The sequence below is a fragment of the Mesoplodon bidens genome (assembly GCF_964165515.1).
Source record: "Mesoplodon bidens genome assembly, chromosome: 5".
Lineage (NCBI taxonomy): Eukaryota > Metazoa > Chordata > Mammalia > Artiodactyla > Ziphiidae > Mesoplodon > Mesoplodon bidens.
Genome location: NC_138161.1, coordinates 59123495 through 59136587, shown reverse-complemented (window position 1 = coordinate 59136587; position 13093 = coordinate 59123495). Strand labels below are relative to the sequence as shown.

General features: G+C 40.7%; 1 protein-coding gene across 19 annotated transcripts in view; it reads right to left on the bottom strand.

Moving 5' to 3' along the window:
* Positions 1 to 13093, bottom strand: part of PHLDB2 (pleckstrin homology like domain family B member 2) — a 130749-nt gene that overhangs the window by 14850 nt on the left and 102806 nt on the right. For 8 of the 19 annotated variants that reach the window (XM_081234076.1, XM_081234077.1, XM_081234064.1 and 5 more), the window contains 5 exons: positions 12357 to 12542; positions 10492 to 10632; positions 9203 to 9302; positions 5224 to 5244; positions 1441 to 1648 (listed from right to left, as the gene is read on the bottom strand). In XM_081234076.1, coding sequence (XP_081090202.1) covers positions 1441 to 1648; positions 5224 to 5244; positions 9203 to 9302; positions 10492 to 10632; positions 12357 to 12542 — 656 coding nt within the window. The remainder of the gene's footprint in view (positions 1 to 1440; positions 1649 to 5223; positions 5245 to 9202; positions 9303 to 10491; positions 10633 to 12356; positions 12543 to 13093) is intronic. The other 11 variants (XM_081234071.1, XM_081234082.1, XM_081234067.1 and 8 more) reach the window with 4 other exon arrangements.

Here is a 13093-nt window from a genome sequence, read left to right as displayed (position 1 = left end):
TACTCCCACCATGGCCAATTTCAAGCTACCAACATGACATCACTGATCACAGAGTTAGGAGGAGATGTGCACCTTTGGCTCTTGCCAACCAGTTTGAGCTGACTCCAGCTCACTGTTAACTGTAGAATACTCTATAAGGATTTGTGGAATGAATGAGCATATAAGCAAAAGAAAGAACAGATTACATGATCCCAGGGCTAGAACCAATATGGTCAAAGGCACAGAGATCTGAGAATTCATTGCCCTCGCAATGAATAAGAAGCTCTGGGAGGTGTATCAGGAGGAGAGAATGAATAGGGAGTTGGGCTGGATCTAGAATGCCAGGCTCTGGGGTCTGACTTTATTCAAAAGGTAGTAGGGCAGGGCTTCCCTGGTGGCGCAGTGGTTGAGAGTCTGCCTGCCGATGCAGGGGACGTGGGTTCGTGCCCCGGTCCAGGAAGATCCCACATACCGCGGAGCAGCTGGGCCCGTGAGCCATGGCTGCTGAGCCTGCGTGTCTGGAGCCTGTGCTCCGCAACAGGAGAGGCCACAATAGTGAGAGGCCCGCGTACCGCAAAAAGAAAAAGAAAAAAGGTAGTAGGGCATCATCACAAGCTTTTTTTTTGAAATTAATTAATTAATATTTGGCTGCGTTGGGTCTTTGTTGCTATGCATGGGCTTTCTCTAGTTGTGGCGAGCGGGGGCTACTCTTCATTGTAGTGCGTGGGTTTCTCACTGCGGTGGCTTCTCTTGTTGCAGAGCACGGGCTCTAGGCACGTAGGCTTCAGTAACTGTGGCACACAGGCTTAGCTGCTCTGCAGCATGTGGCATCTTCCCGGACCAGGGCTCGAACCCGTGTCCCCTGCATTGGCAGGCAGATTCTTAACCAGTGTGCCACCAGGTAAGTCCCCATCACAAGCTTTTGAAGGAGCACTCTGACTAGATCCATATTTTAGATGCACCTTTGGCCATAATCCCCTAAGACCACCTTTGCTTGCCTCAAAGTATGAACACAAATGTGAATGGTTAAATCCTTACAAAATTTTAATATGCAGAACAGCTAATGCCTTCCTTTCAACAAAACATAAGGGTAAGATATCCTTCAAGTTCTTACTCTGTTGTTGGAAATTACTTCTTTATTGAATCAAAAATAGTCCTAATGAAGTTGGAGTCAACCAACAGAGGCCAATCCATTTTGAAGCGCGGTATACGCGTGAAGTCAAATGTAAAGAATAAAGGAGAAAATGGATTAGATGGCGTGTGACTGGCTCAGTCGCACAGGATACAAAGAAAGTACTTTCAAAGACCACCATGACACCCAACCCTCTTCTCTACTGTAGACTCTTTATGTTTCAGAAATTTGGGCTTGTACATACACACGGCCCCAAATGGATGGCTTTACTTTTTGAAACTGACAGGTGCTCTTCCAAACCAGAAACCTTCCCCAGGAATACATCTTACCTAGAGATATTGTCAGGTGAGCAGGCAGAGAGGCTTGTCTCCACGCTGTCAGAGCTGTCTAGGCTCAGAGTATCAAAGGCCTGGTCCTTGTAGCTGTGATCTGGGTAGTGGAAACTGTTCAAGTAGACATTTGACTCAGATGCTGTGCGGCTGTAAAATTCAGAAGACTTCTGCCTTTGTCCTTCACTCATCTGTTGGTGATTATATCCTAAGGAGAGAGCCATAAATACGTTAGTGTGCCTCATGTTATTCAGTCTTAGATCTTCTAAGACTGAAACCAAGAACCCAAAACATCTGCCTATGAAACTGGGGCCTTGGTCTCATTTGTTTTGAAGCCGAGAAGATCAAAGAAATGGCATAATGCTCAGTGCAAGGGAGAGTTTCAAAGAAGTGGTCTTGTGAATGGTCTTTTCTGTCAGCAGATCACTTGACACTCTCCTATGCCATTTCTACATCTCAGCACAACCGAGAATAATACATCAGCGCACACACAAACACACACACAAAACCAAAACAGAAACACATTTAAAGGCCCTGAATCCTCTGGTAATAGCTGGGTTTAAGTGAAGCAAGATGACTCTAGTGACAAGCAACACCAGGGTTTTCGGGCAGTCACTTCCTCAGTGGTATTGCAATTTAAAGGGTACTGGATCTGGTCATAAAATAGCACGTGGATCATCTAGGTGTAGGATTTGAGAAACCTGTGTCTCACTCATATCACTAACACTTTTAATCTGGTTAATGTTCAAACTGACATTTTTCTCATTCTTGTTTTTCAAATTCCCTTGTCTGCCAATTACTTATTTAAAACACTCAGAATCAACAATCCTTCCAAGGGTTGTACTCCTCCTAATTAGTGTATATATAGCTCTCTTCTGCCTTAACAGTCAGCCTTCAGCTAGTTGGTGATATCAACCGTATGAAAACATAGGGATCACATCAACAGGAGCAAAAGTGCCACTAAAAAGAGGGGTTTTCCTTACCCTGGTACCTGGTCAGCTGGCACATTAGGCCATTGGCTTGACTTTGTGTTATTCTATGGTTTTCTTCTGGTAGCTGATTTTGGGCATCACAAATCGAATTACTCTTCCTTTCAATTCTCTATTTAGCATGTATTCAGGAATCAGGGATCATAGTGATAAACAAATCCCTTAATTCATTAAAAAGATGTTTCTTTAACCAGTACCATAGTTTGCAATCACTTTCTCCCTGATCAAATTTACTTACCAGACCTATTAAGAGTTTACAGTTGGACCATCTGGATTTTCCCTGTTTTCCTGTACTTTACCTACCTTTCTATGAGGCTTTTAATTAGTAATGAAATGGCAAAAAGCAGGCCAGAGGGCAAAAGCAGGCAAGTAATTCCAAACAGCTTCCTCAGCTGTTGATTAAATATTTCCATTTAAAAATGGAAGCCACATCCATGATGCTTTAACAAAGCATTATAGACCAAAACTAAATGTGTAAAATGATTTGAGTTCCATGAGGAGTTTGCATGCCATTAGTATTTAGAGCAGTTTTAGATATCTAAGTGAAAATATGTTAGTTCAGGTTAAGGCATTTCTGGGAAAATAAGTTTCCTTGATATAAGATGTAATTATAAATTATAAATATACACGTATGTAAAAACTACATATCACTTTGCTAAGGAAAGATGCAAAACATAAAAGCACACCATGAGACTTTAGAGAGAATATTATTAATTGTAATGATTAATGCATAAAGCATTACACAAAGCCAGTGCATTCATAAGCGTGGAGCTTGTGCCTTTTTTTTTTTTTGTCTTAAGAATGGCAAAATAATTCATTACTCAAATATTTACCTTTGATACTTGAACTTTTGGAATTACTAACTGCTCCTTTAAATCGTTTCCGATCATTCATTATGAAAAAAAAGGGGGGCAATAAAAAAAAACACCAGGAATTATTTGAAAAGCTCACACACATATTTTTCCTTCTACTTTCAAAAAAGGTTCGTTGGCAAAGAAACCTTCACACTGGCACCAACGACATGGAAGACATTTCCTTGTTTTAGTATGAACAACACACCCCTAAAAGACAGCCCTGTCATTTCAAACATATAAGACTTATCTCCTTGGTGATGATGACAGGTGCCACAACCTCCCTTCCCTTCAGTTTTTCACTATGAGGAAAAGCCAGTTCCTACAATGCAATTAACACTTTCTTGGAAAAGCAGAAAAGAGGGGGAACGTATTTCTTCCTAAAGCAACTGTATGCCCTGCTCCTCAGATGTTCCAGGATTCTTTTTTTTCCCCAAAGTACCACAGAATAAGAAAATGAACTTACCACCTTCAGGTGAGGTAGACAGTAAACTAAAATGGCTCCAAGTTTGCGGATGCGGCCATAAGGGAGAGCCGTGTTACAATGTGTGCTGTGCTAAGGACTGTGAACGTAAATTCCCTAGATTACCTTACTATGTGTTTTATTTTTATTTTATTTCTTTGCTCTACGTCTGAGAAAACCTTGCAGCACTCTGGTGGTAGGATAAGCACCTTGTATTTTCATGGCAACTTCAACGAAAAAGGCTGCTGCTAACAAGTAGCTTCCAAGGCAAGATTTTAGTCCCCTGTGGATCCAGTGTGAGTGGGAATGTCCATCTTATGCAGTCGCTTCTATCCCCACAACTGGCAATATTTTACTGATCATGATGAACTCAGCTGTCACCTGGCTTAGCCTCCTCCCTCCTGAACAATTCCGAAAAAACAAGTTACCCCTGCAATTACAATCGAGGGCATGGGCCTCTCCCTCATGACCCCAGAATTGCACCAGCGTGATTCCTAAGAGCTGGCTTTACGATCCAGGCTTTGGTCTGGCCATTTAAAGGTACAGATACTTTCAACAGAAGGACACCACAGAAGCACAGGAGATGGAAGGAGTGTTCCTGGTAGGAGGCCCAAGAAGAACTGCTGTGCATGAAGCAGCACCAGAACAGGTGTGAGCTGGATTAAGCCACTGCTCAAGTATAAGTTATCAGGGAGGGGGTCATATATGTCCTGTTCACCACAGAATCCCCGCTTGTTTAGCATTCAGATGTCACAAAATAAAGAGTCACTGAATGAATGCACCTGTTCAATAAATTCCAAAAAAAGCTTGTTCAGGTTTTTCCATAAGATGCTACTGAAAAACCCAAATGAACTTTTTGGCCAACCCAATATATTAGTGACTAAATAAGGAAGTGGAATGCATCTACTGTTTCGGGTGGGGCAAAGTAAGTGGACTGGAAAAAATGAGACGTCCCCAAATCCCTGAGACTGCTTGGTTTTGTTTTTAGATTATGTAGCAAGAATAATATTCAGCATTGGGACAGCATCTGAAAAGTAAAGAGTGCCTTGAAAATGCTCTAAATCCTTCCTGTCCAGATAGAAATGGCTGTTTGAATAGGGTATTTTATAAAGTTTATAAAGTATGACCTGATAATATCTGAGGCTGGTCGCTAAGCATAGCACATACCTGGAATCCAAATCAACTCAACTCTCTTCACTGCCCCAGAAGAGCCAATAGGTTGGACGTTCAAGGCCCAATTATTATTATTATTGTTATCATTATTTTTAATGTCAATCTCTATGAATTCTGGCTAATTGTACCTGAAAAGTGCTTTGTGAGTTAACCATTGTGGGATATATAATCTTGCCAATATTTTCCAAATGTGTGTTATATACCTTAAAATGGTTATCTGGGCCTTAATACAGAAAATGAGATGACTTAAAATTATAACCTTGGTTTAAGAGGATAAAATTAATCAGTATTTCTGACAATTTCTCACCTGCTGAGACATTCATTCTTCCTAACCATAGTCCACAGCCAGAAGATGAAGGTGCAGGACAAGTCAGGAATGAGGAGGAGAATGACAGAGAAAGGGAAAAAGATACAAGATCAAAAAGGATGACAAAGGGACAGGGAAAATAAACATCTTCCAAAGTGCAGTCATTGACCGTGTTAGTAACAATACCAGCTGGACAAGGTAAGATATTCACGTTTTTAGATTAAATTTGAGTTTATAGAGACAAATTCAAGAAGTTAACAAAACAAAAACAAGCTTCTGATACATGCACACAGTCAAAAATGATTTGTTAGAGGAAAAAAAAATCTTTCACACATGTTCAACTAGAAAACAGGGAGAATAAAAACAAGATTATATCTATAAAACAATTCTTTTTCCCAAGAAGACATTAACAAATAGTTTTTAAGACTTAAGGTTTGTAAAATGCCATTCAATGATTTGAAGCACAGTCCATCAAACTTTATAACAAGTCAGTCTTTCAATGCCCTACATTTCTGTCACCCAGCCACATAAGAATCATTTATTCTAGCCAGCAATTTAGGCTGTTCTTCACTCTTTACTAAGTCTCAAGGCTTAAATGGAATGAATAGGTAGGAGACTCCTAAATCCTTCCATCCTCTCACATAGCCTGCCGCCTGCCTTATTTATACCTGGCCTTTATAAAGGGGAAACATCAGATTTTACACTTAGCCTATACACATCACAAGGCCCGCTCTTTTCTTTAACTAGATCCTCCTGAGTCTTACAAAATGGTGCTTCCGAAGCACTCGTGTTTCCTGCGTGGTCTGACCTTGCAATAAAGAAATCAAAACAAAGAGGGTCATGCAGCTGCCGGTGAATGAACAGCAGCTGCACGCAGCATTGTGCTTCTAGCAAATGTGCAACAATTTTCCTCTAATGTGTAAAAAGGAATAATCATTCGACTAAAAGTCCACCATTGTACAGTTTTAAATCTGATCATTTCTTAAAGATGACAGTGACCTTTCACTATTTGCTGGAAACAAAAACACCACACAGGGAGGTTGTCATACCTTTCTTGGACTTTCCTGCATTGAACAGAAGATAAAAGGACAAAGATTTCATTCATTCTAAAGCTTACAAAGGAATAGTTCACAAGTTGTACAAAAGCCAATAACCATTACAACCTTAGGATCTGAGTCCCTGGACTCTTTGCTTTAAACTCTGCTCTCAGAGATCTTTGTTTGCATGATTCACGCTGTCAGGTCTATTACAAAAGTGCTTATTGAAGGAAGGCTTATACTTACACCATTGTCCTTGATGTATCCATTATGAATAAGCAGCAAAAAAATAGTTCATTTAAGTTAATTTGTGTAAGTCATAAAAATGATAAGATCTATTTAATTTGAGTTAATGAAAAATGTGCGAGGTCTGATTTTTTCAAAACCATGGACTTTTACTCGGTGTTTGCTATTTTAATGGAGCCAACAAGTAGTAGTGAAACAATTCCAAATGAAATTATGATTCATCCTTCCTGGTCCTTGTGGACCACCTGTATGGGCTTAGTAGAAAATCCTGCCAATTTTATGGTCCATTGTACCTCTAAAAACTGCAGTCCCTGACCCTTCCTCTTCTGGGCGGGGAAGCCAAAGGTGGCAGGCTGGCCTCACAAGATACATCACATCCTCTTGGATCAGCACACATATGAGGCTTCTCTATTTCCTCAGAAGCTGTCTCATCATCACCACATGAAACACTTTAAGAGGAACACCACTCAGAGCTGCAGCGGGGAAAGACAGGCTGCAGACTTCTGGGATGTACAAAAGACCCAACAGTGAAGAACAGGAGCACAAAAGACAGGTCAAAGACAATAGATTTTGTAGAGGGTACCTAATGTGACCTAAGGGAATTGGCCTAGTTCTTCTTCATGGACCTAACATGGGGATTCCCATTATTTGGGGGGAACACAGATGAGAAAAATAGAGATCAAACATCCCTCCAGTTTCACCATATTCTCACAAGAAGCCTCTTACACAGTATTGTTTACAGGTTTGTTTGGTATAAAGGACTAGTTTTTCTTACTCTCTATCTTAAGGCAAAAACTTTCAACATAAAGTATGGTGCTGTGGCCAGTCCAAACTTTGATGCCTTCAGCCAGTGGGAAAAATACATTTAAAAAGAAGTCTATAAATATCACAGAGAAATGCATCAACGGAAAACAGACTTGACCCACAAGCGAACAGTGATTAATGAGAGCCAAAATATACTCATTTATGTTTATTATTTATATACCATAAGATATAGTTTTAGTTTATTAAGAAATTATGATAAATAAAAGAGAAGTTCAATCAGATGTATTTTATTCAAAGGTTAACACTGTAAACCTCTCATATTATAAACCACTTTTATGAACACCATAGCTTCTATTAACTCTTTTTATTTTTTTTTTGCGGTACGCGGGCCGCTCACTGTTGTGGCCTCTCCCGTTGTGGAGCACAGGCTCTGGACGCGCAGGCTCAGCGGCCATGGCTCACGGGCCCAGCCGCTCCACGGCATGTGGGATCTTCCCGGACCGGGGCACGAATCCGTGTCCCCTGCATCGGCAGGCGGACTCTCAACCACTGCGCCACCAGGGAAGCCCTCTATTAACTCTTAAATCATGCTGGTAATGATATGAAATCCTCATTCAAGTGATATATATATAGCTCACTTATCCACACACATATACACATTATGTATACATGCATATATATACACCAATATATAAACATATTTCTAATGGTACTAGTGATTATTCCCTGGTGACATTAGCAAAGAGGCCGAGCAGTCAGAATTGCCTCTAAGCTGGCTTAGAGGGAAGGGTTTCAATCCCACTAATGAACACATTGAGAGGCCAGACGCTCATCACTCTGTCAGCATCCCCATTCACATCCCGGGCATACATCCATCACTGCATTTACCACATTTCATTAAAAGCATCTGTTTTGTTTTTCTCTTCCTCATGAGACTCTAGGCATTTCAAGGGCAAAGATCATGTAATTTATTTGTATTTTTGCTGTCTAGCACCATGCCTGCTCAAAAGTTAGGACTAATATAAGTTGACCTAAACTACCATGTTAACACAATAAATCTAACCTGCACGAGAAGCTCACCTCTGGAACTGCCTTACAGTATTTTCTTCTAGCCCCACAAAGACTACTTGAGAATCCCATTAGAAATGCAACATATTATTACAAAGAAACAGAACATGCTGAGAGTCCAAGTCTACCTGAAACCTAACAACCACACAGAATAAAACCTCAACCCGGGCTTCCCTGGTGGCGCAGTGGTTGAGAGTCCGCCTGCCGATTCAGGGGACATGGGTTCGTGCCCCAGTCCGGGAAGATCCCACATGCCGCCGAGCGGCTGGGCCCGTGAGCCATGGCCACTGAGCCTGCGCGTCCGGAGCCTGTGCTCCGCAACGGGAGAGGCCACAACAGTGAGAGGTCCGCGTACCGCAACAAAAAAAAAGAAAAAAAAGATTCAGGCTCAGCCACAAACCAGGGGAGTGATTTGACTTGGTTAAGTACCTTGGTAATCTCTCAGGGGTCTCTTTTTTCCTTCTCCCAATCAAATGGGAAGGTTAGTAATTCTCTGTGGGCCTTTCTGATTGGAGAAGTCTACTGAATTTATAAAGTACAATGGGTATGTACCAGCCAAATGTGCATATAGGAAAACTTATCTCAGTACAACAATAAGGAAGTATACATATATATATATATCCCTCCCCTAAGTGGACACATTAAGAGTAAAGTTGACTGAATCACTTTGCTGTACAGCAGAAATTAACACAGCATTGTAAATCAACTATGCTTCAATAAAATTAAAAAAAAATAAAAAGAGTAAAGTTGAGGACTTAGGTTGATCCCCTCCCTAACGTTCCCCAACTCTGTTTGGTCTCCCTCTCCCTGAGGAATTCTAATGCTTGACAAAGGACATGACACTGGGCTTAAAAGGTACCTACCTCTGAGCATCCTCCGAGATTCTGAGTCTTTGGTCATGGTTGCCAGCGAGTGGGGGAGCACACTGCCACAGCTGTTGCTCTGTCCCAGGGGCAGGTGGCCCTGTGAGAAACAGGAGGAAAAACTCAGGCAAACTGCAGGCCCAATGGTCCTTTTGGACACGGTCACATCGCTGATTCCTAGCTCCTATCTAAGTGCAGAAGGCAGCGAAGGTAGGTCTTTGCACCCAGTGTGTAGATGCTAGATGGTAAAGGCCAGTCGCTGTCCCTCCCCGGGAGCTCCACAGAAGTCTCAACATCACAGCCATTCCTCCAGTGGCAGCAGTTCCAAAAGTGAAGACAGAGAGGGAAAACACTGTCCAAAAACACCTTAGAGAACAGCTCAAAGTCCTTCATGCGCGAGGAGCAGATGCAGGGACAAGAACGCATGCACATCATGCACAAGGACAGAGGAGATCTACACACGTTACAAGGGCACCAATTTCCATCTGCTCCAGGTGATCGAGTGGGCTGAAAACTGGAGACACCTAATAATAACTATCCCGGTGGTTTTAGCACACTTTCAAAATAGCAAATTCCTTGGAACACCAGTTTATAAAATAGATGAAAACAAAGTGATTAAGGACAAGGGAAGGACTCCAAAGTCTGTCCCACTCAAAATCTCCTTCTCACTTGCCCTTCCCCTCTTCCTGCCATGGCCCCTCGGTAAGGCAGGAGAACAGGCGTGAGGGCAACTCAGGCATCAGACCACATGGATCCACATTCTAGCTTCAGGGCCAACCAGCTTCAGGTGACCAGGTGGACCAGCCACCTAGCTTCTTTCCACCTCAGTTTTATCCATGTGTACAATGGGGATACTAATTAGTACCTCTACTACCTAGTGTTGTTGGGTTTTACAATGAAACAATTCACGTCAAAGGCTTAGTCCAGTGTCAGGCTCCAAGAAATGGTTCGATAAATATTTTTTGCTATTATTCCTGGAATCCAGAGCTTATGTCCTCCAATTTCCATATCTGGGATACAGCTACGGGAGTGTGTCACGTAAGTGAAGGCTACTCACCACTTGTGTGGTGGTAGAAAATACCCCGGACCAGGTGCTTTGGTCCCAGAGCGTATAATTCCAAATGTCCTCTGAATAGGATAGAAAATGCAATTTAGTTATGACGTCTGCCCAACAAGCAAACTTAATGGTATATTATTCAGCATTTTCTTTAGGGGCCTTTGCATGTCAGTCAACATAGGGACAAAAAGACTCACTGAAGGTGAAGCCCGTGGTCCTCCCCATGTCCTACCTTTGGGGCGGTGCTTCTCCCCATAGTAGCACTGCTGAAATGAGGGGATATGGAAGGTGTGGTTTTCTTTCGAGGCAAAGTGTCACTCAGATAGAGGCCTTCTTGGTGCTGTTTTTTCCTTTCTTCCAGACTCCTAAAATGCTTTAAATGCAAATGTAAAGCAGAATAGCAACACTTGACTAACTGAAACAGGTCACTGAAGTAATTAAGAGGTATGCATTCACAAAGAAGCTTTGGAATTTTAACACAGAATTTTAAAAAATTATTCAACTTAGACTTGTATTCACTAAGAAAATTGGGCTAGCATTTGGTAAGGGACATAGACACTCAAAGAATTTATTACTGAACCTAGAAAAATACAGAAAAATCCACCTGTCATTTCTGTAGTAGTGCCTGCTGCCTTGGAGCCTCAGGACAACTTACAAATTATTATGATGGTTGCCATGTGGATGGCAGAACAGCCAGTGGACAAAGCAAGTAAGCAGTTTCTCCCTTTGTCTGTCTGGACAGTTCTGTGTGATGGCACAGATCCCAGTGTGAGGAGAATAAGGAAAGGGAGAAGGAAGAAATGAAGAGAAAGCATAAACAGGGAAGTGGGTTTAAAGTTAGAATCATATTTCAATCACATAAACACACTCCAAATCCACATAATGTTTCCATATAAGGCATCCTTCTAGATTGAAAAAAGATCTTGGCCAAGGAGCCTCTACAGCAATCCCTCACATTTAAAAATCCTCCTGTTGACTATTTCATTTTTTTTTCAGATTCCTAAGGCAAAATTTTTGCCAACTCGAAACTTATCCAAATTTTTCTTGGCCTCCTCCAAAATGTCTTCAATAGTAAATTTATTTCCTAATTAGAGGTTCTTTAGGTTTGATCATTTTTATACTGAACTCAGGCTTTTGAAATAAGTAAAAATTAATGCAACTTTGGGTTATCAAGCTTACTATCAATCTCCAAACACACCAATCATGAAGAATATCTGCAATTTAACTTTACAATTATCTGTTTATAGTAGATATTTATTAACCTAAAAGTAGTGAGGAGATATAGTCCTTTAACCAAAGGTAATAGATAGTAAAGGTAGCTGTAAGAAAGGTAAGGGCTGGGCATAGGAAACCAGAGCTCACCTACTTTGCAGGGGGGGTGGGTCTATTGACTGACTCCTTAGGATCTTCTAGGGCCAAATTCACATAAGGATTTGATTATAGTAGAAAGGAGTCTCAAAATAGATTTTTTGAATACCCAAGCATGAGTATGCATAGAATGTATCAAAAGGAGAGCAACACTTTTGGAATAATAAATTATCTATTTTAAAAAGTGCAATAAAAAACTATTGTTCTATGGACCAAATGCACTGCTTGTGGTGTTATCCTGGACAAGCTACTTACCAATGCTGAGCCTCAGTTCCATGGGATTGTTAGAAGGAAGAAATAAGACATTTGTAAAATGTTGAGGAAATTTTGGCTCATAGCAGAGGAATGATGTCTATTATTATGGTTTCAATAATGTGTGAGGAAAATATTTTGTGTTGACACAGCAACTTTTTACACCATGGATTTTATGGAAATAATTATTATGGTTTTGAAAAATACCTGAAGTAAGTTGCAATATTTTGGTTGAATGGGAACTGAAGCATGAGGATGTGAAACTAGCTCAAACATATCAAAAGCCAGGAGAGGACAATCAAGGTCTCAAACTTTCTAACGATCCCCACACTCTTAGGCCATAATAAATGTCCTTAAAAAAAACAGGAGTATGCATCTTATCTTTTTAAAAAATACCTTTGGAAAAGTTGAAGAAAAGATTTCACATCAGTTAAGTTTGTTGTTAAGGTGAAACTCTAAACACCAGTTCCTAATTACCTGCTGGTCCTGCTGCTGCTGCCTTCTGTGTTTCTTAGCTGGTAGAGGAGGTGGTGTGTCATTTAAAGGAAAAGAATCGACAGATGTAGCCACGACTTCAGGCCAAGGGGCCGATGGAGGTTGAGTGATAGGATGAGGAGAAAGGGTGGAAGGAAACATAAATCCAGAACAGACAGGTGCACTTTGCTTTATAGGAGAAAGAAAAAATATATATGTGTCCATATGAAATGAAAGAATAAGACAAAGAAATGAAATCGATAATCTGATTGTTTTGTTTTCTTATATGTTACTCAAGAAGGCATAAATGATGGGCAGTATCTTTCAATTTAACCTCTTGTTAAGATCCCACACTGTGGGCAACTTGGATCCGTAAGAGGTATTTTAATTTTCTATTATTTACGCCTCCCCAGATGTTTTAAAGCAGCTTAATATTAAAAAGAAATCCATACTGCAAAACAAAATAGAAGACAAAATCAAACTGGAAAGATGATTCAAACCAACAATTTTAGAAAGGCTTTTTGGTTTCTAAGAAAAGTAGGTTGGGCTAAAGTGCTAAGAGATATATATATATATATGTGTGTGTGTGTGTGTATTTATATAGATGTATAGTTCATTTTTCTGAACTTACTTCTCCTAATACTCTATACTCTGTACCATATATTTCATGGTTTCTAGTATTATCATTGGTACAGCACTACCCCCAAATCAGCCTGTTTTTTTTCATCTCACCGTCACTC